Here is a 27,997-nt window from a genome sequence, read left to right as displayed (position 1 = left end):
ATGTTAAATGGACGTTGTGAACATTAGATTGACGTTGCGTGCCAGACGGGTAAGTTGTTTGTATGGTCAGAGACTCTGCTGGGAGCCGCTTAAATGTGTATTAAAAGATCTTCAAATTGTTATAGACTTACTATCAATTTTGGCTTTACATACTGAATTTGTCAATAAGAATATCTTTGTGTTCACTCGATGTCCAAACTCGTCCAATTGTTGTTGAGATGGAGGTGCAACCTGGCGAGAAACGGTTTGGTACGTCAAGAACATGTTATTTTATTAGAAAAAATTTAACTTTTGCCAAAACTTTAGAAAAGGCTACAAAGATTACAAAATAGTCGAGGATTTTTCGTCCAGACATTGCTTTGGAAATCATCGGTTAAAAAGTCTATTATAGCCCAAATTGATATGCAGTAAAGATTTGAAGAATGTTGTCGTAAAGAAGGTCTCCAAAACAAATTGGTTGTTTTCTTCATGCAACATGACGGATGGTATTGGCAAGATAAGATTTCGTCAATGTTCTTCATTTTTGTTATTATATTCATTCTATCGTATCCAAGAAGTTAGACCTTATTTCAAAAACATTTGGATTAAAAAAGGATAAAAAATATTATGTATTAGAAAAAGTAAATCGGTTTTTGTAAGTCTTCTTTGCCACAGTGACTGATGTTAAGAAATGTAAAGCTTCTACCGGGAGGGGAGTAACAGCCACTATATATATTACCTTAATGCCTGTGTTACATGTTGCTTCTCCATAGCCAACCATAGCGCGGTCATAAGAGTCTACGCGATAATAGAGAGCTAGACCATAGGTAACTTTCCCATCTGACGCTAGCACGATTTGGAAGCTATTCCTTGATGTGTAAACACCAAACTCAGGCATATTCTCATATGTAACAACTATAGCATGGTTACAACTGAAATCTAGAAACGAACATGAAAATTACAAAGGACAAGAAGGTGACAAACAAGAAAAAGAATTTCAGTTTGTTTCTTTCCCATTCCTTCCCATGTATTGCCTAATACAGTCAACTCTCTGTAATTCGAATCTCTATTATTCCAATCTTTCTGTAATTCGAACAAAAATATTGGTCCCTTAGCTGGATAGTGGCTTAAGTTACTCTATGTAATTAGAATCTTTCTCTAACTCGAAGGAAATTCTTGGTCCCTTAAAGATCGAATTAGAGAGAGTCAACACAACTGTATACACATTTTCTAAAGAAATATAGTAATAATTGTCTAAAAATTTTGAAGCCTTCTGACTTTCTTTAGACTGCTTGCTTTCAATTTGTTCGTGATGTTTTAGCCACCAAAAATTCATGCTATATAGTTTGTCCTTATGAAAAAATAAACGAGCAGAGCTGAGCAAGCGGTTGATCCCATGAAAAAGGTTGATCAACGACTGGGCTGTCCATGAATAAAATTTACGTATTATGCATGCAGTAAAATCTAACTGATAAATACAGAACAATACACTGTTGCAAAATTTGATTTTCCGGAAATTTACCATTGGGAAAAAAGAAATTTATCAGCTAATATGCTTCTGGTGAAGTATCCAAATTTTAAAGGGAAAGTTCGATAAAATAATACTGATGAAGTAATATTTAGAGTGAAGGAACATAGAGCAAAAATGTTTCAAATAAATTGACCTTCTTATTAGTTTCTAGGCTGTATATGGCATCTAATTTAGGAGCTTCAAACAGCGAGACTTCAAGTACAAAATTTGGTGATCTTTGATATGAACTGGCTGGGGATCGAACCCACAGCCTGACGCAACGTAGCTGGTTATCCGACAATGGATGTAGAAATTTTCTTCCGACACGGTTAAGCTAAGAAATCCAATTATATCAATAGTTACAGATTTTATTGTCCCGCTGCAGATTATATTGAAAGAGACTTTACACAAATTATTAGGAAACTCACGAAACTAACCTTTTTGATTGATTAACTCATTGATAAAATTCAAAGTATCATTTCTGAACGTTTCACGATGAAAAATTCGACCTATACCATCTGTCCTTAGGTCAGTGTAAAACCCTGCAAACGCAATGTTATCGCTTAAGAAGTCTGTGACAACATTTGATGGACTCCTTGTGTGGGTAACCATCCCGTTAGAACTGATCTGAAAAAAATGTAACGAAATATTTTTGAAAAGAAAAGATACCGATCTAATCCCTGCTAGCTTGATGCGTTCTTTAATTAAAGCCAAACGTTTAGGCTGCTCGCATCCTCTATCGATACGATCGAATTGTTACCTCCTATAAATAATTACTACCTATATATACTACATGCAATTTTTTAGAGGTCTGCGATTCAGACTATCAAATATTCAAAAAACATAAAGGGAATTTGCAGGTATTTTTAAAGAGAAATGCTACTTTCTGGTGGACATTTTGAATAAGTAAACAGAGCCCGATAATATCAATCAATTGAAGTCTAAAGTCTACTGTACAGCTCCAGTCTCGCCAATCGATTTTTAATTCATGATATTCATGACGTAATGTTTCCTATGGAAATACCCCGGTTTTAGCCAGCAGAGTGACAAATTCAAACTTCCTCGTTCTCAAAATATTGCTATTGTAATCGATTCCCAGAGGAGTTCATATAAAGTTTACTCTATTTGTATACGTAACACAAAATTGAAGACTGGAGGGATTTAATCGTATTGGTAATGGTCTTAAATCGAGATAGTTGTTGCATTCAAGTTTAGTTTATGAAAAGGCCTATTCTTGATATGCGTAAGTCAAGATGACGTCATATTTTCAACGGAAGCACCCGAAAAAAAGCCGTATTTTGACCTCCGTGTTTCTATTTTTTGTAACGAAGAGTGGTCAAATCTTGGATTTTTTCTGGTGTTTTCGCTAGATAAAACTTACGCATATCAAGGATTCTCGAAAAATAGTACTGGAAAAATATAAAAATTTCTTACGTAAAGGTTGCGTCCCATTTTTGTAAACAATGGCATTGATTTACGTAAACGGATATGAAAATTAAGATCATCTGCTTCCGTTATGACGTAATCCCCTTCCGTTCCGCCGTACGGTAACATCACTGAAAGATGAGAGAAAAGTCTGTAGAAAGTCTGGCTCGTAAATGAAGAAAGGTTAAATGTTCGGGAAATCCATTGTCAAATACGCTCGCTTTTCCTCTAGGCTTCTGCACATCCTCTAGTGAAAAAAAGTTTCCTCTATATAGGAAGTATATCTATAGAGGTCTGCGATTCAAACTAAATTTCCTCATTCCTTTGATATTTTTTAAATCTTACTATTTTATACTGGGTGTTCGAAAATAAAAAAGCTAGGAAGGTTGGGAAAGTTTAGATTACGGAAATTTCGCCATACTGCGTAAATGATTTTACAGCGGAAGGTCTGGACCCAGTCCTCGTTTTCGAGAATTAATGGGTAAAACCGAAATATTTTCAGGTATACGCGGAAGGGTAATTGAACCCGACTAGGAATGCGGCACATCAAAGGCCTACTATTTCACCTGATTGGCTCGAAATTGATCCGCTCCTTTACAGTTTTATAGCGTGAACGGCTGACAATTCGCTTTGGAATATCATCAGATAACGTTGCTGGATCATTTATAAAGCCCGAAGGGCCAGATGTCGTGTTTTGGCTGAAAAGTGTGTCGTATCTAGGTAGGAAATCCTACCTAGGTCACGTGATATTACAATAGAATTTCATTGCTTGACCAATCAAGCTTCGTGGATTTTTGAAAATAATAGCAAGTATATTTCTTGCGGCTATTCACTTTTTCTGCCTGTGATGGCTTAAAGCACGACATCTAGCCCTTTGGGCTTTATAAATCTGTGAGCCGGATGCTCTACCTTTTTTAATACATGCTTTATCATTGACTTTGAAAATGAATTCTCCTTCTTTTCCCGTATTTGTATTTTCCAAATAGTTTTTGTCTCCTCTCCCAAAAAACGTATCCAAGTTGCATTGTTTTGATGTATATCCTATATATGCTGGCACGTAGTCGCCATAGAAACTCATGATAGCGTATGTGTCATGACCGTTGCTAACGAGTACAATTTGGAAGCTGACATTCTAAAAAATGATGAAAAATAACGAATCGCATTTATTTTTTGCATACAAATCTCATTTCGATATTTTTAATAAAAGTAAAAAGCTTGCGGGTATATCATTTTGTTATAGTAAAGAAAATACAGTTGACGCTCTCCAATTCGATTTTGAAGGTGAATTAAATTTTCATCGTAGCGAATAATGAATCGTCGTTTATGAGAGTTTCTTGTTAACGGTGGCTTTCAATATTATCGAATAACGGATCGTATCGAAAAGTAGAATGTTGAATTGGGCTTTTCAAGAAAAAAAAACCGTATACCCCCTGTTGAGGAGGTCTATCCCTCTGTGGCTGGAAATGCTGTAACCCCCTGGAATTCCAGGCAATTTCAGGTTTAAACCGCTCTGGAATTCTGAATTTTAGTAGGATTTAAAAAGCTACCCCCATGGAGGAATTCCAGTTATTTTTGACCGATTTTTGTATCTCCCTATGGAATTCCGCCACATATCAAACCTTACCCCCTTGGAACGGAAATGGACCTCCTCAACAGGGGGTATACGTTTTTTTTCTGGAAAAGCCCATTACAGCGTCAACTAATTAATGGATTCTAATAGTAACCAGTGGAGTCTCACTGATTCAAACTCCCCCCCATTCCACTTTTTCTAAAATCCGAAGTTATTCTCATTTTCCATGATGGGAAAAAACCCTAGTAAAATAATCGAATCTGTTCGTAATTCTAACTTATACACGGATTGCAAAATTATATCAATGCAGTCAAAACACGTGATTACTCGAAAAAGTTCACGTGCCTTAATTCCATGTTACTTACAGCTGATAACTTTTTTAGTGTAAATAAATTCGAACCAATTAGAAATAAATATTATGTAACAAGCACATAAAAACTTCGAGTAACCAAAGCGTGATTTGTCTTCAGACTTTAATTTTGCAGCCTGTTTATTAGACTTCCCATTCAAATTTGAATCAGCCAGACGTAGTTTATTAGAATCGAACGGAACAGAAATATCACTAACCAGCCCAATTTTTGAAGCGCAATTCTCATATGAGATCACGAATAATTGTTGTGCAACAAAATCCTTCCAAAAGAAACGAGTCATTTCTGCTGAAGCTCGATCCAGTAATTCTTGGTTATCTGTCGTTTCATAGAATAAAATATCACCTAGAAAAAAAACAAAGCATAATTCGAATATTATAATCTGTAAAGCTTCGAATATGATCTTTAAGGTCTTCATTTGTTTTACTTTTGACTTTTATCGATTTTAAAGTTTTGAAATGACGAGGATTTAATCTACTAAAATTTGAACGCATAAATTTCCTTTTTCCATCAGCCAATAAAAAAGATTTTAGAAATATAATAGGAGGCAAAACTGCTCTTCAAACTACAAGATTTGACTCTCCTTTACTTTTACCCTAAAAATTGTGGTTTTAGGAAAAATTATCCACTTTACACAATGCTTTGCTCTCTTAACCCTATTCAACCTAGGCTTTTAGGGGCGGTTCAGAACTAGGAGGGGGGGGGGGGGGGCTTTTCCTGTACCACCCCTTAACTTTTGATCTAGTGGGTCTTTTTGGATGAAATTTGGCACACAAGATCCTTGTCACGTAAAGGTAACTTTTGACAAAAAAAATTTTCGATGACGTCACTCATCATGCCCAAAGTGAGCAAAAACCGAAAATTTCCTTTGTTCTTATAAATAGCTATTGTATTCTAACAAAGGCTTTAGAAAAAAGTTGTCTGAGTTTAAAATGCTTATTTTATCCTAAATATTCAATAAATTACGGTTTAAATGATATATTTGACATCAAAAATAAATTTGTATTAGAAAAGTGTCAATTTTTGTGACACCTTACTGTCAGAAATGTCATCATGCTCAAGGTGTGAAAATATTTAGGTGTCAATTTTTTTTTTATTTTGAAGCTAAATAAAAGTTAGGAATTTACAGATAATTTCACGGCAAAAGGTCTATAATTTGAGGAACTATTAGCAATAATTTGACCTCCGAACAGAAAGAGCCCCCCCCCCTAGGCCGAATAGGGTTAAGGCTTGGGGACACGAGAAGTTTTTTTCGCGTTGGTGGAATATGCAACATGCTCTATCCCACCAACCGGGAATGCTTTCTCGTGTCTCCATCCCATTTTTCCCTGGGACAATGGAGAAAAATTAATTCGAATCAATTCTGCTCCATTGTCCCAGGGACAAAATCAGCGTGTCTTTTTGGTATTTCCCTCACTTTTTGTCCCATGAGACAAAAAAAACCATGGGACACTTACTTTTTTTCTTGTGTTGGTGGGGTGGAGCATGTTGCATTGCACAACACAAAAAAAATTTCTCGTGTCCCCAAGCCCTGCCCCAAGTTTTTTCTCGTTAATTCCATCAAACTTTTAGAAAATCGAAAAAACTAATGAGAAGTCTTTCAAAAATTTCCCAAGTAAGTAGATTAACCGAGAAAAATAACGAATCTATCCAATCTCCAGCCCGGGATAAGTTACTAAACTACTGATATAAAACATACCTTGGTTTCGACCAGTGACATTGAAATCATGTTCAAAGAAAGCCAACATATCGTAATGTAAGAGGTAACTGTTAGTGGCCGCTGGCAAGGGAAATATTTCTGGTTCTGTTCGGATGTATCCATCGGAATAAAGCTACAATCATAGACATAAATTGTGAGACAAAAGCAATTCCCATCTATCCCCCCATTTGCAATGTTCAATGAACGGTGGAACGGCCGTGCACACTGAACATTGCAAATGGGGGAAGGGGTCTGTTTTCTACATTTCTACTGCAAATTCCTGTGTTTTAAACAAAGACAAACATTTTTAGTCATGATTGTTATAGTAATATAAGAATTATTGACATTCTTGACGCAATCTTTTAAACGGACACACCCAAAAAAGGCCGGCTGTTCTTCACTAGGTTTTACCGTACAATCGAAAAAGTTGGCTCAACAATCAAAAGCGTAAAGTTTCGGAAAGAGCTGCGGTAAACCCACTTTGTACTTCACATGTGCAGCCTTCCAAATATACATGATGTTTTTCCTGTTAGAGATAAAAATAATGGCCCTTAGAGCCCTTAAAGTGAGAATCTCGATCGTGAAGGTTGTATCCTGCTAAGTATGGCAAGTTGTTTGGAAGTCTCTAAACACTAAGGTGTAACAATACTTACATAAATTGTAGAATGTCTTCCTTCAAATAACGGGATTGGTTTTGTCAAATTCACCTTTTGTTCCACATTGTCTCCTTTGTTTAAAATACTCACGTTATGCATTCCCTTGTGAATGTAATTTTCTATGACGAGAGGAAAAAGAATAAACTGCCTTCTAGACTATGTTCAGACGCTAAAGTTCCGTTTGGTTCCAAAACAAAACGGTTCCGAAACAAGTGTGAAACGAAATTCGAAACGTCAAAAAAGAAGAAGGTCACTTGGGAATTATTTTTTATGCAAGTATTAACGAAAAAGACATACTTTTCGGATCACAATCTATGTCATGTAAACTCCACACAAATCTTCCTTTTACACCTATATTGGAACTATGTTGAAGCTTAGAGGTGCTGATTGGTGGTGCAAAAGAATGGTAACATTGGAAATTGTAGGCTACTGTTGCTCCATCGTTTTTAAGTTCTTTATAATTCGAAATGAGGTACGAGTGTTCGTCGTTGTACGTTAAAATCATTTGGAAAGTATTTGTCCATTCGGTGTGAAACCTAAAAATTCCAGAATCAAATTATTGAGTAAGGAAATCAAATACGCGCTATATTTTATATAAGAGTACTCCAAGAATTTCCATCATGATAATTCAACACAAATTAAAAATGTGCTAAGAATACTACCATCATAAAATTTAGCATTTAGAAAAATCTAGAAGCTAAAAATACCATTTTTAAGGCATTTTACAGAAACAAAAAAACTCTTGTAAAAATAAAGCGTGCAGTCAGAGTAACCAGAGCCATAAAAGATTTCGTCCGCTAAGACAATCGATGGAATGTAATGGAAGAATAATGTCACCAGCCTGAGATAAATCTTAGAAAGTTTGTGCTTCGACTAGCATGTTCGACGAAAACTGCTTTTTCACTACGCAGTATTGGCTACACGCTTTTCTTTATAAGAATATACTTTATAAGAATAAGAATATGCTTCGAATATCACCATCATGGACATTGGCAACGAAACTTAAGAATGCAATTTTTAGAGTATACCGTTAAATTGCCATTATTACCAAAATTACCCAACAAAAGTTTCACAAAAGTGCCAAATCTTTGCTCTAAGTAAGTATTAAATGCTAGATTTTGGCTGGGATTAGATCTAAACCTAAGAGTACCGTAAGAATATTTCAGGATGATTCTACTCAAAAAGTTAATAATATTCATGATGAATTGAAAAATCACCATTCTTATAAAAACAAAAGCGTGTAGCGTCGCATTCACTGGTTAGGTTAATCGCATTCTTCATAATCTTGTTAAAGCGCATGAAAAATTTCACAGTCTCTTCCCATCCATGAACAATCGCTGTCTTAAGTTTGCATGCTGGTTGAAATAGTAGGGAAAAAGCAAAAATATAATGGAAGTCATAATAGATTGCAGTATTTGTTCATGGAATTGACATTATCCCGTTACAATTATCACGTATTATCATATAACACCCATATTACTGTATTATTTATAAAGATAAAGATACATACTGGAATTTTTGTGAATAGGTGACTATCAGTGTATTTTGAGGGATGAGATCGTGCTTTGGAAACCTCATTCGTATAGTTTCATTTACGTACTGTCGTATGGCCTGGTTGGATGAAATCAGATGAAATTAGATGAACATTTGCGATATTTATGATGTAATGTTTTACACGGATAACTACTCTTGTCTCCCGAATAGACGCCCCCCGCTAATTGTTAAGAGAAAAAAATCCATCACCCCGCTCTTATTAAGACCCCCCCCCCGCTGATTAAATTCGAATAATGAGTTCATTTGTTAAAGTTTCTTTTTTTTTGTTGAAATTGATATCAGTTAAAAAAATTTCGTCTTCAAACTACCCCTCTCTTATTCCATCCCCCCGCTCATTAGAATTTAGAAAATGTTCCTACCCCCTGCTTATTTGGACCCTCCCCCGTCTATTCGGGAAACAAGACTATGTGTTTGTCACTGATTTTAAATTTAAACAATAAAACTAGTAGCAAACACCCGGTCTTCCCTATTAAAAAACATTACGTCATGAATATCATAAAACCCTTGTTTCTCAATGACCCGGTGAGAATTATCAGGGTTGAAGGGATAAAGAATGAAAGAATTAAGGAGCTAAATTTAAATAGGGCATGGATATCTCTTGTTTCAAGCAGAGGCTAGTAATTTAAGATTCCGTTGTTTACAACTTGAAAAAAAATAAAAATAAAGCCTAAATAATTTGACAAAAGAGTACACTTAAACTATGTAAAGGCCAGTCTCCACTTTCGCGCGAAATGGGCGACAGTTTTTTTCTTAACCTTTTTTGCTTGAAGAAAACATTACCTCATAAAAAAATTTCACACGAACAAAAAAATCAGTTATGTCATCAACCAATGGAATTGCTTCATTTTTCAACCAACCAATGACCTTACAAAAACGTCAAAAAGTTTTCGCTCATGTCGCGTGAAAGTGGAGACCGGCCTTAAGAGTTTTGAAGATGGAGAAAAATTTGCCGCCGGATTAAGCAAAATCGTTCTTGATTAATATACAGCAAATAGACAAACCTGGTCATTAGCTTGTCTATAGTACAATCCACCCATTTTGACGGAAAACATTCCGTAATACGGGAATATGCCGGTCACGTCCTTTGATTTTGGTTGCGGTCTTGTAGAAGGTTTGACTGACAGGTAACCATTGTCATAGATCTGGAAAGTTAATAATATTTAATCAGTGGTTGATTTGAGAGGAAGTTCAAAATTTTGAGCGGTCGAAGACCTGAATTAACGGTCGAAGACCTAAATTAACAGCTGAAGACCTGAATTAACAGCTGAAGACCTAAATTAACGGTCGAAAACCTGAATCAACGGCCGAAGACCTGAATCGACGGTCGAAGACCTGAATTAACGGTCGATGACCTGAATCAACGGCCGAAGACCTGAATCAACAGCTGAAGACCTGAATTAACGGTCGAAGACCTGAATCAACGGCTGAAGACCTAAATTAACAGCTGAAGACCTGAATTAACAGCTGAAGACCTGAATTAACGGTCGAAGACCTGAATTGACAGCTGAAGACCTGAATCAACGGCCGAAGACCTGAATTAACAGCTGAAGACCTGGATTAATGGTCAAAGACCTGAATCAACGGTCGAAGACCTGAATCAACGGTCGAAGACCTGAATCAACGACCGGAGACCTAAATTAACAGCTGAAGACCTAAATTAACGGTCGAAGACCTGAATTAACGGCCGAAGACCTGAATAAACGGCCGAAGACCTAAATTATCAGCTGGAAGACCTAAATTAACGGTCGAAAACCTGAATCAACGGCTGAAGACCTAAATTAACAGCTGAAGACCTGAATTAACAGCTGAAGACCTGAATTAACGGTCGAAGACCTGAATCAACGGCTGAAGACCTAAATTAACAGCTAAAGACCTGAATTAACAGCTGAAGACCTGAATCAACGGCCGAAGACCTGAATTAACAGCTGAAGACCTGGATTAATGGTCGAAGACCTGAATCAACGGTCGAAGACCTGAATCAACGACCGGAGACCTGAATTAATCAAATCTTCGGTTTTTAATTCAGGTCTTCGGCCACTAAATCAGGTCTGCGACCGCTAATTCAGATCTGTGACCGCTAATTCAGGTCTGTGACCGCTAATTCAGGTCTGTGACCGCTAATTCAGGTCTTCGGCCGCTAATTCAGAAGATTCTATGGGAGATTTTATTAAGATTAAACAACTTTCTGCATTTCTAAGCATTCATAAATTCGACATTGTCTGTTTGGGTGAAACTTTTCTGAATTCTGAGATAAAAGATAACGATCCTAGGCTGGTTATTGATAATTATGAGATCAAAAGATGCGACCATCCCTCTAATAATAAGAGAGGTGGTGTTTGTATATATTATCGAGATCATCTAGGTCTCGATGTGAAACCACAACTCACTACTTTGGACGAATGTCTTGTAGCTGAGATGAAAACCGGTGCGAACCGGTTTTTTCTTTGCGTCTGTTACCGTTCCCCCAGTCAGACTTCTGATGAATTCGATATTTTTTCTCGCAAATGGGAGGAGACTATAATAAATATCCAAAATTTTTCTCCTACTGCTACAATCTTTCTTGGGGATTTCAATGTCAAGAATTCTGACTGGTGGAGCGGTGATGTCACCAATCCTGGAGGTAGAGAAATTCAAAATCTAGCTACCCAGCATGGTCTGAAACAATTAATTGATGGGCCTACTCATCTCCTTGATAATTCAACTTCTTGCATTGATCTAATTTTTTCATCAGCAGATCATTTGATTCTGGATACTGGTATCCTCCCATCTTTGCACCCTAAGTGTCATCACCAGATAACCTTTTGCAAGCTAAACTTTAAAATCCCCTTCGCTCCATCTTATGAACGAAAGGTTTGGGACTTCTCCAGAGCAGATCCCGTTCTAATAAGAAGGGCGGTAGACATGGTTGACTGGGATAGGTGTTTTGAGGGTACTGATATGGATGGCCGGGTCTCCCTCTTGACTGAAACCATCATTAATATTATGTCAAACTTTGTGCCTAATAAAGTCATAACCATCAGGAATAAGGATGCGGTATGGATGACGGCTGAGATAAAGAGAGCCCTACTTGTAAAATCGAAAGTTTATGAGCGGTATGTAAAAAATGGGAGGAGGAAAGAAGAAAGAAGACCTCAAAAACCTTCAAGAACATCAATCTAGGTGTAGAAGGGCTGTCAGGGATGCTAAAGATTCTTATTTTTCCCGCTTAGCAAATAACCTTAATGACCCAAACTTAGGTTCAAAGAAATACTGGTCTATTCTAAATCAATTTCTTCATAGGGGAAGTCGCCAAGAATTCCACCTGTTCGAGATTCCAGCAATAATCTTATTGCTGACGTCGCTACAAAAACAAATATATTTAATCAGTTCTTTGCTAATCAGTGCTCTCTCATAGACACTGATAGTGTTTTACCGCAACAAAAATATGTAACTAATCTTAGAATAAACAATATCGCTCTTGATGAAGCCAAAATCTTAGCCCTCATTCGCGCACTTACGACTAACAAAGCGCATGGTTGGGATGACATCTCCATACAGATGATTAAAATCTGTGATGAATCCTTGGTTAAACCTCTTATGAAGATCTATCAATATTCTTTAGATTTTTGCATTTTTCCATCAAACTGGAAAAAGAGCAAATGTTGTTCCTGTGTACAAAAACAAAGGGGACAAGAGCGTGGTAAAAAATTATAGACCAGTGTCTCTTCTGCCTATTTTTGGAAAAATCTTTGAAAAATGCATCTTTGACTCCGTCTACACCTATTTCGAAAACAACAATCTTTTCACAAATTCCCAGTCTGGTTTCCGCAAGGGTGACTCTTGCGTGTCTCAGCTGTTATCCATAACACACAACATCCTGAATGGTTTTGATGTTGATCCACCCCTAGATACTCGTGGAGTGTTCCTTGATATTTCCAAAGCTTTTGACAGAGTTTGGCACGATGGTTTAATTTTCAAACTTAAGTCATATGGTGTTTCTGGCTCCCTTCTTTTATTAATCCAGAATTTTCTACACGGGAGACGGCAGCGGGTTGTTCTTGATGGTCAAGCTTCTGATTGGACGGAAGTCTTGGCAGGTGTACCTCAGGGATCTATTCTCGGACCCCTCTTTTTTTTGATTTACATTAATGACCTCCCTGAAGGAATCATTTCCATGATCAAAATTTTTGCTGATGACTCATCCTTGTTTTCGCTTATCCTAGACCATATTCGCTGTTCTCAAGAACTGAACAGTGACATGCAGAAGATAAGTGAGTGGGCTCATCAATGGAAAATGTCCTTCAACCCTGATCCTTCTAAACAGGCAGTTGAAGTGTACTTTACCCGGAGGTTAAATCCAGCTGACCCCCCAGAAATTATTTTCAATAATGCAGCCATTGCAGTTCAGGATCATCAAAAACATCTTGGTCTCATACTTGATCAAAAGCTGGCCTTTGACCGTCACCTTGATGAAAAAATAAAAAAAGCTAATCAAGGTATTGGTCTTATTCGCAGACTTCGTAAGTTTCTACCCAGGGAATCTCTTGTCACTATATACAAAACCTATGTTAGACCACACCTAGATTATGGAGATATCGTATATGATCGTCCTGGTAATTCTACATTTTCTGAAAAACTCGAGTCTGTTCAGTATGATGCCTGTCTTGCAATTACTGGATGCTTCAGAGGAACATCCAGAGAAAAAATATACCTTGAGCTAGGCTTTGAAAGCCTGGCAGACAGACGGTTAATTAGAAGACTCGTATTTTTTTATAAAATAATCAATGGCTTTGCTCCTGCTTATCTTACGAATATTCTTCCTCCCCAGAGAGGAGAGGAAGAACGCAATGCAGGGCGAAGGATAAAACCACCACTCGAGGCACCTTTTTGTAGAACCGAGCGTTATCGTGCCTCTTTCTTTCCTTTTTGCATAAATGAATGGAATAACCTCGGAGATCATATACGAAATCTTCCCACTATTAAGTCTTTCAAGCAAGCAATTCTCCGATTTCTCAGACCCAGTGCTAACTCAATTTTCAGAGCTAGTGACAACGATGGTGTTGTTCTCCTTAACCGATTAAGGGTTGGTTTCAGTCATCTTCGTGAGCATAAGTTCAGGCATAATTTTGCAGACACAGTTGACCCCTTCTGCAACTGTCGACAAAATTCAGTAGAAACAACACAGCATTTTTTGATGCATTGCTCTGATTACTCTAATGACAGACTTGTAATGTTTGACAGCCTTCTTCAACTTGACATAACCTTGTTTCCATTTAATCCCAAAACATTGTGTAGAATACTTCTTTATGGCGACCCCGATTTTAGCATTGTCCAAAATCACGATATATTGAGTATAACAATAAAATTTATCTGTAATACAGGCCGTTTTGGGGGACCGTTATTTTAGTCTTTTACTTTAACTGCTCTCCAAGCTCTTTTTGTTTTTGTTTTTTATTTTTTGTTAGTATTTATCCTCTGTAGTATTTTTTTTTTTTTTTTTTTTTTTTTTTTCCATGCATTTATCAATTGATTTATTAATCTATTGTTAGCTTAGTTTGGGTTCCTTCCTCCTGGCGGTATGATCTGGTGGTCCTTTTGCGGGAGGTTAGGAACCCTTAGTTTTGTACTATTTGTTCGTGTTACATATACTATAGATAAAAAAAAAAAAATTCAGGTCTGCGACCGCTAATTCAGGTCTGCGACCGCTGATTCAGGTCTGCGACCGCTAATTCAGGTCTGCGACCGCTGACGGAAAAAAATCAGCTGAAGAGTCTTCATATCATTTTGAAGAGTATGCAAAAGACATTTTCATAAATTACGTCATGAACATCACTTGCCTCGTTTTCAAATAATCTCCATTGTGATTATATACCTTGAGACATTAAATGATTTTTTTATGAATAGAAAGTAGTTGTATAAAATCCGCTGTGAGTTAATCACCATGGCAATAATTTCAAAACGAGTTATATGATGTTCGTGACGTAATTTATGAGAAAGTCTATCGACGCCGAAATATATTGGCACTTTTGGGTATTTTAACGTTTTTCAGAATTTAAAGATTGGGCGAGAATTTTCATTTTCAGTACTTCTACTTTGTTTCATTGGATTTCTCGATTTGGGAAGGGTTAAGTGGCTTCCAGGCTTTATTCTCAGCCTTATTGGAACATTTTTGAGCTTTTGGATCCTGAGATCTTAAGTCTCATGTTAAATCTCAGAGTTAAGGTAATTCCCCTTTTTGTGCCAAATATTACGGTGGGGATTGTGGCTAAAAGAAACACTGTTATTAAATCTCTCTCGGCTTCGCCACTGTTAATGACGTCATTTTATGGAAAATTTCCGAAAACTTACTTTCTAGAAAAAGTTATTTCCAATTTGCCATTACTAAATATGCGGCATATTTCCATCGAAAACATTACGTGAATGAAATGAATTGAGTCAGTTCTTTGAAGGGACCAAAAAACACTAATAAAATTGTCAGTTGTAACTTGTAAAGCAAGTAACATGGGAATAGAATCACGTGAACTTTATGCGAGTAATTACATGTTTTGACTGCATTGATATAATTTTGCAAGCCGTGTATTGAAAAGCGTCAACTGTATACTGTATCATGAAAAATGTTTTTAAGTTTCAACTCACGTGAAATTGTGGATACCCTTTATAAGGTACGTCAAGGTTGATCAAACCACTCGCAACTGTGAAGAAATTGTCAGATTTGACCAGAGTGTCGTTTTCCGTCAAGCCGTATGGGTAAAATATATCCCCTGAAATTGAAAACAGTACCTGGTAAGATTTTTTTAGTCAGTGAGGGTAAAAATAATGGACTAAAACTGCATGGGGATTGATATTCCCACGCTTTATAAGGCTGGGGATTTGAATTCCATTGTATTCGAGCCAAAAAATTGAGTGGGGATGGAACAATAGTACAATATTTTGTAGTGAGGATTTGTGGCGGAGACAAAAATTAGAATATAATGTTCCACTGCGTACGATATTCTGGCTAATTTTTCCAGTGGAAAGCCACTTGGTCTGTGAGAAGGGGGTGTTATATTTCTCATTGTCTCACATTTAATACACGGTGTATTTTGCGCGGTTCAGCTGATTTATTGTTGGTGATTTCCAGGCAAATATGTTCGAAAAAATTTCTTACCTACTCGTTTTACTCACTGATTGACTTAAAAATCCATTACCATCTGGAAAGTACACTGAATTCAAATCTTTAGATGGAATATACATTTGAATCTTAAATCAGGTCTCTAAGGACGAAACAGTTGTGACATTGTGACATACCAGAGAAGTTTCCATTTCTCTGGGCATAGGCACTGTGACGCTCAAGGACCATAGAAATAGCACATCCTTTAAAGGTTTTGTTTTTACATGAGTGTTCCCGTTTCATATCAGACACATATTTCATATTTGGACAGATTCTTCCTATTGTTATATTGTGCTGGTATGAGCAAAGAAATGTTTTTCCGTTTCTCTTTCTGACCAATTTTGCTCCACCTCCGTGTCAAATCAATATGAAAAAGCTTGTAAATTAAAATTGATGATTAAGCAAACACTGTCACATTTATTTAAAAACAAATCCTTTAACGTCTACCAAAGTTTACTATTACTTATTAAAGACTATACGTCATGCTGTGTTCTCGTAAAATGTACAAAATATACTTTAAATACCTTTACTGTTCTTGCATAGAAACACCAGTACCAAAAATGAAAAAATCATTTCAACATGAAAATAACTAGCCTCGGAGTTTTACATTGAAAGCACTGTCTAAGAGCCTAAAGTCAAATGTTTTGCCAGAAATGAAAAAAAACAGAGACTTTGCAGACATAAGAGGTGAAGATAATCCTTTTGTTATTGAGGCTATTTTTGGATTGCAAGAAAAGTCATAATTTTGAACGAAAAGGAAATTTATTTTCTTTTTATATTTAATGAAAAGTTTTAATAAAAAAGGGTGTCTACTCGTTAAATTATGGAAACTATACCTAAATTCAGGTACTTAAAATTTAAGTAATATCACACTGTGCTGGTCTGTTAGTTTTATTTTGGAAAATAATTAAAAGTCTTATCGTTTTCATTTTGAAGAGATAAAACTTTGGGCATCCACGTAAAACAAAAAATTGCAACAGCAATGTTTCCTATGATACAAAAAAAGTCAAACAAAATTGTGCGTTGCTGTATATCTTACACATTTTTCAATGTGTTATGTAAAAATGCCAATGGGGTCTGCCAGTAATAAACTTTCACGAATGAAAGGCAACAAAGATATTTTAACGTTTGATTTCCAAATATGACCTCCCTCTAACTTTATTTCACTTTCATTTTTTTGCTGAAATTTTGGCAACTCCACGTGACATGTATTTTTAGGGCAGAGGGTAAATTTTTTCCAACTGTTGCTATCATGTATTTTACAGACTGGCCTAAAATTGCCCCTTTTTGCCTAAACAGACCTAGGATACTTTATCTAGTGATTGGAAAATGCTATTGATTTGAAACTTTATCAAGTGGCAGGTATTAATGATACAAGATTACAGCCAAAATTTCAGCAAAATCGGACGAGCGGTTATGCTGAAAGTGAGGATTTTAGGTAAAGAGCCGGACCGGTCTGTAAAATACCAACCACTAACGTGACTAAATCAACATTTTGCACATTGCCTTGGATGGTCAATATCTACGGATTTTTGTTAGAGGATGCAATCTTCAATCTTTCAGAGATTTTGAGGATTCGACGATTTTGAGCCTCGTTGTTCTTATAGAAAGCATTACATTTATAAGTGTATATCCTTCATCATTAGGATTTGATTTTTAAAGGGTCGAGTATTTTATGTGAGAGCTTTTTATAACTACATTACTGAGCAGGGAAGAAAATTTTCCATATGCATGACTAACCGAATATATTTGTATATGATTAGTTAATTTTCGATTTCCTTAAAAATACCATACCATCGCATAGACACAGATTCGCCATATCACCCCCTCACCTGGGGGTGCACGTGCCGACGCACGTCCCAAAGTACGTGCCGCCCTTAATGCTAGGTTTTTCGAGACCTTCGTAATGGTGTACTTTTTATAGAGTTCACTACAAGGGTTTGCTTTTAGCTGGATAAGCTGGAAAACTAAACGTATTAAGACCATCGTAAGAACATTCAAGTCTGAAAATTTCAAAAAATTAAGAACAGATCGGCCTGAGCCAAAATCTACTGGTTCTAAAAAAACAATGCATTTGATACAAAAAAAAAACAACAGTTCTATGACCGGTAGCTAATAGGTAACTGAGACTAAATACAAACTAGTAACGGGTATGAGATACCCTGCATAATATTGATTTGAAACCTTATCTTCTCGTCAAAATTGAGAAGGTTCTTTAATAAGAATACCTATTGGCAGATTTCTTTCAAATCGTACGTCAAAATGAGGCTATGGTTGACGCTTTTTATCTTCTCAGACAGCCTTTTCTTCGCAGTTTAGTGTTTTGTTCTGATTATAATTCTTACACTACACAAAACAAGTTGGTTGAAAGTGTAGATTATTTCAGCAACGATTGCGGTAAGTTAGCTCATGAAGAAAATTCTCTCACAAAGTTTTTTTCGTTTTCCCGTCAAAAAACACAAAACCTTTTCAAAAGGGATTTATTCACCCTGCAGGAATTTTATATGAAATAGATTAACGTTTTAGCTAAATTAGAGCTGCAACGGAATTTTAAAAATTAATTTTCATAGAGGATAATGCTACGATAACTATGGTTAAAATACACAAGGCCCTAACCAATAGAGAGACCGTCTTTAATAATAATCTTTGAAAGATATTAGAAGGTTTTTGTTACAGGATTTGCCAGCCCAAAAGTTATGGATTTTGTCAAGACAGGCTTGAAGGGGGGGGTGTTTCACTTTTACGGTACGACGGTATTGGGGCTTTTTTCCTCCGGTAAATCGGTATTACCAGAAAAAAAACGACGGGATTACGGTATTTCATTTTCTACCGGTATCGGAGTGGGGCGACGATTTGCACACTTACTTCGGCGCTGCGCGTGGTATACGCAATTTCCACCTTTCCACCGTGCTTTGTCTTTTTTGACCATGATGAACCGGACCAAAGAGATAGATATCTAAAGATAAAAGTATCTTATGTTCATATACCATTACATGAAGAGCTATTTTCAAAAGATAAACGTTAAAATTGAACATACGGATGTCAGGTCTAATACTAACTGAGATTATGCGAAAACCCGTGCGAACACAATTAAGATTTTAGGTTCTCCATTGGAGTGCGTATTACCTATATTTGACGGTGAGGTATATGGGATCTTAAAATTACAAAACTAAGTAAAAAGTTACCTTGAGCGTTCGACATTTCCATTTGAGTTTTTATCCATTGCATCTAAGAATGTGGAAAACTCGTCTACAGCGCATAAAACGGAGCCGTTGTTCTCATGAAGTGTGGTCATGAGACCCTCGATAGTGCCACTGTCAAAGATGTGCTGTTTATCATCTCGCTCATTTGTTTCAATCTTGTTGATGATATTTCGGAAAAGTGATACACAGCTTGATTTATTTGTACCACTTCTGCCTGATACCAACGAGTAAAGGATGACGGGTTCTTGGTACGATTCAGCCAGTTTTACTCTGCTCACACCGAGACAGTATGATATACTCGTTAGAAGTGGGTATGCAAGGTAAGAATACGGAACTCCAAGTTTTTTCTTCTCCACTGTTATCCATTCATCGATTAGTGTAGGGAAGGTTTTCTGTGTGTCCAACTTTACCGCCCAACATTTTTCCAGTGCGCGCCGGTAAACATCGTCTGAGATTTCTTTCAAAGGTTTCGACATGATTGTTCCTCGAGTGTTGATTGAGGTGAAATGAATTTATGACCGTTAAGTTTCTAATTTTTAAAGATGGCAATGCAATGTTCTCCCAAAATCAAAATCCGACGTCACAACTAAAAAAAGCCATTGCATTGTCTTCTTGAAAGATTTATTGTAACGTCAGTTTTTTATGAAACAAATTATGTACAAAAGAAAAATTTGTTTGAGTACAAACCTTTTGGAAGCAGATACGGAGAAAAGTTAAGAGGCGCGAGGGAGGCGCGAAGATGATTATTCGGATTGATGTATTGAAAGTGTTACAGAATTTACTTAGTAATGTTTCATTACGCACTCCACACCGAATCGAATACATAACGAAGACTTTGCAATCGTATGTAACCACATTAAGTGACAGTAATCTACAGGTATTAGTAGACCTTGACCTACCAAATGGTGAAGTTTATTTTCGTCCAATCGAAAGTCATATCCTACACTGCAGCACCTGTATGGTTAGGTATAAAACAGGGAACAGCGAATACATGGAGCAGCCAGCATTTATCCCAATTACCACTACTTGTTGCTCGAAGAAGATCAGGATTAACCCTAGAGCATCCCAAGTAAGGATTTACACTGAAAATGGCATTATTGATGGATTGAATTACCATGGTTTGGGTAAGACGTGTAAGACGAAGTTTTACAGACACTGGACAGAAAATAAAGATGGATATCGAACGTATCTAACAGATGGAGATGACTACTTTATGATCACGTCATCCATAGCTTTTACGACACGATATCTAGAGAGGATTTCTCTACAGATTTGTATTGGTGCTACAAGTTTTGATAAGATTTCCGAAATGTACAATGTTGAATTTGGAATTGATGACTCTACAAAGAAACTGATTGCCGAAGTCATCGAAAATCATTGGCTCATAAAACGACTAATAAGCATTTGCCCCACAATGTTATGGCACAGAAAGGACCACAATAAACATTTCGATATTGAAAAGATATGTGAAGATGTGTATCCAACCTTGAAAAAAAAAAAGTAATCGATCAAAAATGGTTTTCACACGAATGTAACGAGACAGGTAATTCGGATACATTTTGAACTTGATTCATTTTATCATTATATGTGTAGGCTTAAATTGAAAAAATGACTATTACACCCCTGGTCTCAGCATCCCGGTTAAATTGTTTCCCAGTGGGGTTTTTCAAAATTAATCAAAATAATGACTTTTCTAAATTATAGGTTGCAAGAATAAGATGGTTGTAATCGACGGAAACGAAAAATTGTATCGATATTGTTGCGCTAAACCGATAACTAAGTTGCCTCATGAGATAGGAGAAGTTAACAAAGTTGTTCGTTGTATAAATAATCCGGTTAGAGGAAATCAATCTTTAAAAGGATCCAAATTATGCCACATCCACTCTAACGAGTCAGGAGAGATGAAAAATGAAATCAAAAATGAAAGATTAGACCTTTATCCTATGACTAGACAAAGAGTAAAGCTATTGGAGAATGTTATTACAAGTGGAGAAGGTTGCAAGAAAGAAGAGAATTGCAACAAGTACGAGACACGGACTGCTGGTATGTTGTATGTTTTTAGATCATGCGGCATTCGATTGTCCCATTTTGAAATGTATACTGCTGAAAGTCTATCAATGGTGTTTACAGGGTTAATTGATATATTTCAAGGAAATCTTAATGGAAACTTGAAAGGTACAGTTTATGATAGATCCTGTGATCTACACCCGTACGTCTGTAGATTAGCAAGGGAAGGGAATGTTTTTGCCAAGGAAATTGAAGAATTAATGTTTATTGTGGACGTTTTTCATGCTGAGAAACACACGCAGTCGAAATGCGTGCTCAGTAGTGACGACTGTAAATACCATCCCGATCTTCCTAAATTTAAGGATGTGCGTAAGATGAATACGGAAGTCTGTGAGCAAACATTTCATGTACTGAATTGTTACAAAAACATCACAAGGAATATGACATATGCAAAGAGGTTATGTTTATTGAAATTACTGGATGACAATTATAACACCAGGCTTTCTAAAAAGTTAAGTTATTGAGATGGTTAAAAAAGATGTTAAATTAAAGCTGTATAATTCAAAATTTTCACGAGTGTTTCGTTCACTTTTAGTTGCAGGTGTGTTTTAATTATAAATTGTTTAATTTTTTTGGTATAAAGAATTAATGAAGATGTTGGAAGAGTTAAAAATTACAATATTGGGATATTATAACTATATTTTTAAATTTATGAATAGGGATGTATATAAAAATTTAAGATAAATGTTTTTACTCATTAATCGTGGTAAATATTAAAGGTCTCAATAATTTGAAAAAAAATGTTTCTAATCTGTGAATAAAAATTAGATATGTCAATATTTCACAAAAGGTTGCACTGCGCGACGATTTTCGCTGCTGCGTCGAAGCCGCGAAGGTAAAAACTTAAATAAGATTTAATATTTTCTTGCGAAAGGTTGCGCTGCGCGACGATTTTCGCTGCTGCGTCGAAGCCGCGAAGGTAAAAACTTAAATAAGATTAAATATTTTCTTGCGAAAGGTTGCGCTGCGCGACGATTTTCGCCGCTGCGCCGAAGCTGCGAAGGTAAAAAACTTAAATAAGATTAAATATTTTCTTGCGATAAAGGTTGCGCTGCGCGACGATTTTCGCCGCTGCGCCGAAGCTGCGAAAGTAAGAACTTGAATAAGATTTAAATGTTGCCTTGCGAAGCCTATGCGCAGCGCCGAAGTTTTTGTGTAAATCGCCGGCCCTCGCGTGGTATACGCAGTTAGCGCACGTATTTGACGTGCGCAAGCCTTTCACGTGTGATAGGAGCTTTTATAAGTCTGAAATGGCCTTCGCGACTTCGGCGTAGCGGCGAAGAACGTTGCGCTGCGCAAGCCTTTCGCGTGTGATGGGAGCTTTTATAAGTCTGAAATGGCCTTCGCGACTTCGGCGTAGCGGCGAAGAACGTTGCGCTGCGCAAGCCTTTCGCGTGTGATAGGAGCTTTTATAAGTCTGAAATGGCCTTCGCGACTTCGGCGTAGCGGCGAAGAACGTTGCGCTGCGCAAGCCTTTCGCGTGTGATAGGAGCTATTATAAGTCTGAAATGGCCTTCGCGACTTCGGCGTAGCGGCGAAGAACGTTGCGCTGCGCAAGCCTTTCGCGTGTGAATAGGGAGCTTTTATAAGTCTGAAATGGCCTTCGCGACTTCGGCGTAGCGGCGAAGAACGTTGCGCTGCGCAAGCCTTTCGCGTGTGATGGGAGCTTTTATAAGTCTGAAATGGCCTTCCCGGCTTCGGCGTAGCGGCGAAGAACGTTGCGCGCTGCGCAAGCCTTTCGCGTGTGATAAGAGCTATTATAAGTCTGAAATGGCCTTCGCGACTTCGGCGTAGCGGTAAAGAATGCTGCACTCACTGACCTTTATATAACCCTGGACCAAGCAATATCTGCCATCTTTGATTTTTTGACCGAAAAAAAAAAATATCTGCCATCTTTGATTGGAGTTTTTTTGGAATTGGTACCCGAGGAAAAGCCATTGCAATGTTAAAAATTAACATCTAACGCCGCTACATCATAAAATAAATTCGAGGAAAAGTAGACCTAGCGCTCTCGATGCATTTACACCGCTATCGAGTAGTGCCGCCATTAGGGTATCAATTTTCAAAAAACTCCGATCAAAGACTTTGCTTGGCTGGGATTGAGAAGCTTGGTCCAGGGTATATAAAGGTCAGTGTTTGCACTGCGCAAGCCTTTCGCGTGTGATAGGAGCTATTATACTATAAAGTCTGAAATGGCCTGGTGGTGTCAATAATACATGTGTTAGGTAAAGGTTAAGTCAATAAAACCTACTTGTTCTTGTAATTTTAAAGTCAAATCAAAACTTAAAATCAAATGATGTATAGATGTGACCCAAAACGGTTTATATGAGTTTTTTTAAATGGTGGATAGAGTAATTCATTGAAAAAAGTAAGGATGTGATTAATAAGTTATTGGAAAATATACAAATAATAATTAGAATTCAACATCTGAAGAATAAATACAATTATATGATTTGATTTTGACTAAATACAAATATGGATGTGTGGAGAAAAAACTGAATTTTTCCATAAATATCTGGTCAACCTAACCTTAAAACCCAAAATTTGAAATTAAGGCAGAGTACAAGATAATGTTTAAAACATCATTAACTGCCAAATTTAAAAATCATCCAAACACGTAAAAATTTAATTATTCAAACCATAAATATTAAGTGTGATAATGTATAAGACTCAAAGATCGAGTTTAGTCATCAAATCTGAGACTATCTGATTTTCAATGTTTTCTTTATCGGTTACAATAAATACTGATTTATCATTCTCCACTGACAGCTTACCAAGACCATTCAACTCTAACCCCTTTAGAAAACGTTTAGCTTCTTCTGAACCATTTTTCCCACCTATTTGAGGACACATGTGATTTCTTGTGATGGATGAAACCGGTACGATCTTTGAATTTTGCGTGAAGATCTTTTTGATTTTCGCCTTGTGGACCAATAGAAACTCCTCATCCATTACTTCAGGTAAAGGCATTTCGCTATGTCGTTTCCTTCCATTTCGTGAAGTATTTTTCGTGCTGTCTATCAATGCAATTAAACAGTTAACCGAATACGTTACCAACGTGATGGCTCGTTCCATGTCGACCATCCCAATTGTGAAATCCAGATTTGATAAGTCATCGGCATCGAGGTTTGAGGTAACAACGCGTAGTGCGCACTGGAGAGCAGCTACTCTCAGCACATTACCGATACTTTTGGACATAATCATTGATTTCATGTCTTCGAACACATCTGCCTTTCTGAAGTCCAAAACTTTTTGATCATATGATGCAAACAAAGTAAATGCTTCAGTGTCTAGCTCAAAAACATGACCTTTATAGTAAAAGTGTTTGAAAATTTTGTCAAACAAATTCTGGATACAGAGTGGAACTTTTGTTTTCGAAGCTGCAATTTTTTTCCGTTATTGGAACATACTCCTCTTCAGAAGTAGCGACCAAAAATCTTGGCAGGAATCCATCAAAATGATTGCTGTTAACGATCATGTTAATAAGAAAGTAGTTTTGGTTAAACCCATAAAAACTGAATCGTGGGTCTTCAATTTCCACCTTTCCGCCGTGCTTTGTCTTTTTTGACCATGATGAACCGGACCAAAGAGATAGATATCTAAAGATAAAAGTATCTTATGTTCATATACCATTACATGAAGAGCTATTTTCAAAAGATAAACGTTAAAATTGAACATACGGATGTCAGGTCTAATACTAACTGAGATTATGCGAAAACCCGTGCGAACACAATTAAGATTTTAGGTTCTCCATTGGAGTGCGTATTACCTATATTTGACGGTGAGGTATATGGGATCTTAAAATTACAAAACTAAGTAAAAAGTTACCTTGAGCGTTCGACATTTCCATTTGAGTTTTTATCCATTGCATCTAAGAATGTGGAAAACTCGTCTACAGCGCATAAAACGGAGCCGTTGTTCTCATGAAGTGTGGTCATGAGACCCTCGATAGTGCCACTGTCAAAGATGTGCTGTTTATCATCTCGCTCATTTGTTTCAATCTTGTTGATGATATTTCGGAAAAGTGATACACAGCTTGATTTATTTGTACCACTTCTGCCTGATACCAACGAGTAAAGGATGACGGGTTCTTGGTACGATTCAGCCAGTTTTACTCTGCTCACACCGAGACAGTATGATATACTCGTTAGAAGTGGGTATGCAAGGTAAGAATACGGAACTCCAAGTTTTTTCTTCTCCACTGTTATCCATTCATCGATTAGTGTAGGGAAGGTTTTCTGTGTGTCCAACTTTACCGCCCAACATTTTTCCAGTGCGCGCCGGTAAACATCGTCTGAGATTTCTTTCAAAGGTTTCGACATGATTGTTCCTCGAGTGTTGATTGAGGTGAAATGAATTTATGACCGTTAAGTTTCTAATTTTTTAAAGATGGCAATGCAATGTTCTCCCAAAATCAAAATCCGACGTCACAACTAAAAAAAAGCCATTGCATTGTCTTCTTGAAAGATTTATTGTAACGTCAGTTTTTTATGAAACAAATTATGTACAAAAGAAAAATTTGTTTGAGTACAAACCTTTTGGAAGCAGATACGGAGAAAAGTTAAGAGGCGCGAGGGAGGCGCGAAGATGATTATTCGGATTGATGTATTGAAAGTGTTACAGAATTTACTTAGTAATGTTTCATTACGCACTCCACACCGAATCGAATACATAACGAAGACTTTGCAATCGTATGTAACCACATTTAGTGACAGTAATCTACAGGTATTAGTAGACCTTGACCTACCAAATGGTGAAGTTTATTTTCGTCCAATCGAAAGTCATATCCTACACTGCAGCACCTGTATGGTTAGGTATAAAACAGGGAACAGCGAATACATGGAGCAGCCAGCATTTATCCCAATTACCACTACTTGTTGCTCGAAGAAGATCAGGATTAACCCTAGAGCATCCCAAGTAAGGATTTACACTGAAAATGGCATTATTGATGGATTGAATTACCATGGTTTGGGTAAGACGTGTAAGACGAAGTTTTACAGACACTGGACAGAAAATAAAGATGGATATCGAACGTATCTAACAGATGGAGATGACTACTTTATGATCACGTCATCCATAGCTTTTACGACACGATATCTAGAGAGGATTTCTCTACAGATTTGTATTGGTGCTACAAGTTTTGATAAGATTTCCGAAATGTACAATGTTGAATTTGGAATTGATGACTCTACAAAGAAACTGATTGCCGAAGTCATCGAAAATCATTGGCTCATAAAACGACTAATAAGCATTTGCCCCACAATGTTATGGCACAGAAAGGACCACAATAAACATTTCGATATTGAAAAGATATGTGAAGATGTGTATCCAACCTTGAAAAAAGTAATCGATCAAAAATGGTTTTCACACGAATGTAACGAGACAGGTAATTCGGATACATTTTGAACTTGATTCATTTTATCATTATATGTGTAGGCTTAAATTGAAAAAATGACTATTACACCCCTGTCTCAGCATCCCGGTTAAATTGTTTCCCAGTGGGGTTTTTCAAAATTAATCAAAATAATGACTTTTCTAAATTATAGGTTGCAAGAATAAGATGGTTGTAATCGACGGAAACGAAAAATTGTATCGATATTGTTGCGCTAAACCGATAACTAAGTTGCCTCATGAGATAGGAGAAGTTAACAAAGTTGTTCGTTGTATAAATAATCCGGTTAGAGGAAATCAATCTTTAAAAGGATCCAAATTATGCCACATCCACTCTAACGAGTCAGGAGAGATGAAAAATGAAATCAAAAATGAAAGATTAGACCTTTATCCTATGACTAGACAAAGAGTAAAGCTATTGGAGAATGTTATTACAAGTGGAGAAGGTTGCAAGAAAGAAGAGAATTGCAACAAGTACGAGACACGGACTGCTGGTATGTTGTATGTTTTTAGATCATGCGGCATTCGATTGTCCCATTTTGAAATGTATACTGCTGAAAGTCTATCAATGGTGTTTACAGGGTTAATTGATATATTTCAAGGAAATCTTAATGGAAACTTGAAAGGTATAGTTTATGATAGATCCTGTGATCTACACCCGTACGTCTGTAGATTAGCAAGGGAAGGGAATGTTTTTGCCAAGGAAATTGAAGAATTAATGTTTATTGTGGACGTTTTTCATGCTGAGAAACACACGCAGTCGAAATGCGTGCTCAGTAGTGACGACTGTAAATACCATCCCGATCTTCCTAAATTTAAGGATGTGCGTAAGATGAATACGGAAGTCTGTGAGCAAACATTTCATGTACTGAATTGTTACAAAAACATCACAAGGAATATGACATATGCAAAGAGGTTATGTTTATTGAAATTACTGGATGACAATTATAACACCAGGCTTTCTAAAAAGTTAAGTTATTGAGATGGTTAAAAAAGATGTTAAATTAAAGCTGTATAATTCAAAATTTTCACGAGTGTTTCGTTCACTTTTAGTTGCAGGTGTGTTTTAATTATAAATTGTTTAATTTTTTTGGTATAAAGAATTAATGAAGATGTTGGAAGAGTTAAAAATTACAATATTGGGATATTTATAACTATATTTTTAAATTTATGAATAGGGATGTATATAAAAATTTAAGATAAATGTTTTTACTCATTAATCGTGGTAAATATTAAAGGTCTCAATAAATTTGAAAAAAATGTTTCTAATCTGTGAATAAAAAATTAGATATGTCAATATTTCACAAAAGGTTGCACTGCGCGACGATTTTCGCTGCTGCGTCGAAGCCGCGAAGGTAAAAACTTAAATAAGATTTAATATTTTCTTGCGAAAGGTTGCGCTGCGCGACGATTTTCGCTGCTGCGTCGAAGCCGCGAAGGTAAAAA

General features: G+C 36.7%; 3 protein-coding genes across 3 annotated transcripts in view; 1 reads left to right on the top strand and 2 right to left on the bottom strand.

Annotated features, from left to right (window-relative positions):
- The window catches only part of LOC136818823 (uncharacterized), a 28,738-nt gene extending 12,214 nt beyond the window's left edge, over nt 1-16,524 (bottom strand). Inside the window, exons 1-13 of the mRNA XM_067075057.1 lie at nt 16,415-16,524; nt 15,377-15,501; nt 9,763-9,903; nt 8,718-8,818; nt 7,505-7,743; nt 7,205-7,326; nt 6,552-6,684; nt 5,052-5,197; nt 3,824-4,046; nt 2,924-3,045; nt 1,927-2,116; nt 719-918; nt 132-231 (exon numbers count right to left, since the gene is read on the bottom strand). Of these exons, the coding sequence (XP_066931158.1) occupies nt 132-231; nt 719-918; nt 1,927-2,116; nt 2,924-3,045; nt 3,824-4,046; nt 5,052-5,197; nt 6,552-6,684; nt 7,205-7,326; nt 7,505-7,743; nt 8,718-8,818; nt 9,763-9,903; nt 15,377-15,501; nt 16,415-16,463 (1,891 nt within the window). The 5' untranslated portion in view covers nt 16,464-16,524. The remainder of the gene's footprint in view (nt 1-131; nt 232-718; nt 919-1,926; nt 2,117-2,923; nt 3,046-3,823; nt 4,047-5,051; nt 5,198-6,551; nt 6,685-7,204; nt 7,327-7,504; nt 7,744-8,717; nt 8,819-9,762; nt 9,904-15,376; nt 15,502-16,414) is intronic.
- Nucleotides 16,525-23,755: 7,231 nt separating this feature from the next.
- Nucleotides 23,756-25,508, bottom strand: LOC136818845 (uncharacterized). Its single transcript, XM_067075076.1, has 2 exons — nt 24,989-25,508; nt 23,756-24,759 (listed from the first exon to the last, which is right to left on the bottom strand). The coding sequence occupies exons 1-2, from the start codon at nt 25,480-25,482 to the stop codon at nt 24,498-24,500; spliced, it is 756 nt and encodes a 251-aa protein (XP_066931177.1). The 5' UTR covers nt 25,483-25,508; the 3' UTR covers nt 23,756-24,497.
- Nucleotides 25,509-25,999: 491 nt separating this feature from the next.
- On the top strand, nt 26,000-27,645 carry LOC136818822 (uncharacterized). Its single transcript, XM_067075056.1, has 2 exons — nt 26,000-26,546; nt 26,707-27,645. Exons 1-2 carry the CDS (start codon nt 26,000-26,002, stop codon nt 27,531-27,533), a joined length of 1,374 nt encoding a protein of 457 aa, XP_066931157.1. The 3' UTR covers nt 27,534-27,645.
- Nucleotides 27,646-27,997: the final 352 nt, after the last annotated feature.

Source organism: Clytia hemisphaerica, unplaced genomic scaffold (genome assembly GCF_902728285.1).
Source record: "Clytia hemisphaerica strain Z4C2 unplaced genomic scaffold, Clytia hemisphaerica genome assembly, whole genome shotgun sequence".
Lineage (NCBI taxonomy): Eukaryota > Metazoa > Cnidaria > Hydrozoa > Leptothecata > Clytiidae > Clytia > Clytia hemisphaerica.
The sequence above is the reverse complement of the archived record's forward strand: the minus strand, read 5'-3'. Positions and strand labels throughout refer to the sequence as shown.

Coding starts and splice junctions, on each gene's coding strand:
- LOC136818845 (XM_067075076.1), bottom strand. CDS start 25,482: ATGTCGAAACCTTTGAAAGAAATCTCAGACGATGTTTACCGGCGCGCA. Junction 24,760..24,988: donor GGAAATGTCGAACGCTCAAG/GTAACTTTTTAC, acceptor TTTTATCTTTAG/ATATCTATCTCTTTGGTCCG.
- LOC136818822 (XM_067075056.1), top strand. CDS start 26,000: ATGGAGCAGCCAGCATTTATCCCAATTACCACTACTTGTTGCTCGAAG. Junction 26,547..26,706: donor ACACGAATGTAACGAGACAG/GTAATTCGGATA, acceptor TCTAAATTATAG/GTTGCAAGAATAAGATGGTT.